The following is a 2515-nucleotide window of genomic DNA, read 5'->3' on the forward strand; positions in this document are numbered from 1 at the left end:
ATAGTATAATGTGTTTATTATTCTGGAAGGATGAATCAAAATATTAATGGGAAACAATTCACATAAAAATTTTTATGGTTATTTTACACTCTTAAAGTTGTATTTTATTCATAATATGTTTTGAAATATTTCATATTGCAATTCATCACATGGTGCTAAATTAATTATGTAGCTGTGTTTTTAAGAATTTCATTCACAGTGAGCTGTGATACTATAATACTATATGAAGCATATAAATATAATGAAAATTTTATGTCACTAAACTTCTGTGTTTAATTTTTTTGTAAAATTTAAACTGTAAATTTGTATTGCCCATATATAACAGTACCACTGTATCTTTATCAATATACTTTACAGAAAAATTATGGAACTTTTACAAAAATTATAACTAGTTGGGTTTTTAAAAATTACTTTATGGAGGGCCTACCGCGGGAGCGCGAGGGACGCCACGAATTCCGTTTGGAGGCATCTTTGAGCTCGCCGAGTAGACACTATGAGCAAAGCTTACCCTCCGGAGCTGAAAAAATTTATGGACAAGAAATTATCATTGAAATTAAATGGTGGCAGACATGTTCAAGGAATATTGCGGGGGTTCGATCCATTTATGAATCTTGTGATAGATGAATGTGTGGACATGGCAACTAGTGGGCAACAGAACAATATTGGAATGGTAGTAATACGAGGAAATAGTATCATCATGTTAGAAGCATTAGAACGAGTATAAACAATGGATGTGTTCATCAGAAGAATCAACTGCTTCCACATGTCCCCTCTCCATAGTACCTGTTTTACTACAATATAAAAATCAGATCGTGTGCATTTTCATACTGAGCTTTTTTGTTAAATAAACTTTTATAATAGCCAAAAAAAAATTACTTTATGGATTCAAAAAGCATAACCTATTCAGAGTAAAATAACTATAACAATAAAATACTTCATTTACATATAAATACAGGCAAAGAGAGAATCATGTATGAAACAGGCTTATAAAAGTATCATGTTATCTTATCACCCAGAGATATATAGTGTTTAAATATTGTCTAATTCTATGTATATTAAAATGCAATAATTACTATAAATGTATGTGTATAAAAAATGACAGCATACTTTATTTTTTCTCATTGGACAGTATATCCTGGAGTTTTTTTCTTGTTAGTATCTCTAGAACTGTCTCAATATGTTTTTCATTTTTTTTGAGAGAGAGAGGGAGAGGGAGGAGGGGGAGGGGCAAAGGGTGACGTAGAAAGAGAATTTTAAGTAGGCTCCATGCCCCGTGCCTACACGGGGCCCCACATGGGGCTAGATCTGACCACCCTGAGATCATGATCTGAGCCTAAATCAAGAGTCATATGCTTTAACCCCCTGAGCCATCCAGGCATTCCAGAACTGTTTCAGTTTGTTTTTTGTTTTCTGTTTTTTGGTTTTCTTTTTTTTTTTTTTTTACTAGTCCTATACAATTCTATTATATCATTGCACCATCATTTATTAAATAAGAGAGTACATGCATATAATTAATATTATTATCCTGATACATAAAATGGAAAGATGGGCAAAGGATAGTGAAAGTTAGCACCAAGTAATATAGTAATATACTTACTGATGGCAAGTATGGTGGGTTTGTTGTTCAATCTGTAGTGTGCATGGTCATCAAAGAAGCAAAAAGGGGGAGGCAAAACCATCATTTTATTTTTCTTTCATTGGCTAAAATATAGCTGTCAGACATAAAACTTTCCACAATGGGCACTTTGGGTTCAGATAGTTTAAACTCTATATTGTCAATAAACAAAAGTACTTTTTTCTTGTCAAGAGGAAAAATAGAGAGGAAAGGAGGTGACAAATAAAAGAGTAAGAAAGAAGATAAATAGTTTTTCTTACTTCAAGGATTGAACTTTAAAAGTCCTAAGGACACAGAATATATCACATTGATATTTTTGATAGTTTTCTCAGAATCTTCTAACACACTTTTTCTTCTCTATTTTCCCCCAAACAGCCATGATTTCTTTCTAATTCAGTCCCATTGTCAGCATCTCCATCAATTTGGTTCTTCCATTTTTCCTCTGATTCCACAAAGAACACTGAAAGTCCCTTTTAGACCATAAGTAATATTTCAGAGTGCTAAGTATTTCCCAATGATTTTTCTTGTTTACATGAAAGAGTAGAAAATGGTACCATCAAATAAAAAGCTGCAATTTTCTTGCTAAATTCTTTATTGGAGATGGAGAGTTACATCTTTCAATTGCACATTTAATCAATAGTTATACTGGTTTGGTAGATAAAGTATTGAAATTTTGATTCAATTGGATTTATATACTGAAATTTCTGCCCATTCATTCTTTTTTTTTTTTTTTTTTTTTTTTTTTTTTTTTTTTTTTAATGGAAAGCATCCAACTCGCTTATATATTAGGTCCCTAGCAAGCACAATGCTGATGCCTACTCTACCTTCCTGAAAATAGCTGATGGAAAAAAAATGGATGGGCCCCTGACCTAAACTGGCCAATCAGATTCTGCTTTCAGT

The 2515-nt window shown here is 32.3% G+C and overlaps 1 protein-coding gene across 1 annotated transcript; it reads left to right on the top strand.

Annotated features, from left to right (window-relative positions):
* The first annotated feature begins 422 nt into the window (after positions 1–422).
* On the top strand, positions 423–872 carry LOC131813722 (small nuclear ribonucleoprotein G-like). The gene has a single exon (XM_059144170.1). It carries the CDS (start codon positions 494–496, stop codon positions 722–724), a length of 231 nt encoding a protein of 76 aa, XP_059000153.1. The 5' UTR covers positions 423–493; the 3' UTR covers positions 725–872.
* Positions 873–2515: the final 1643 nt, after the last annotated feature.

This window comes from Mustela lutreola, chromosome 13 (assembly GCF_030435805.1).
Source record: "Mustela lutreola isolate mMusLut2 chromosome 13, mMusLut2.pri, whole genome shotgun sequence".
Taxonomy (NCBI): Eukaryota; Metazoa; Chordata; class Mammalia; order Carnivora; family Mustelidae; genus Mustela; species Mustela lutreola.

Bases quoted from the DNA above. Each gene is read 5' to 3' on its own strand.
- LOC131813722 (XM_059144170.1), top strand. From the start codon at position 494: ATGAGCAAAGCTTACCCTCCGGAGCTGAAAAAATTTATGGACAAGAAA.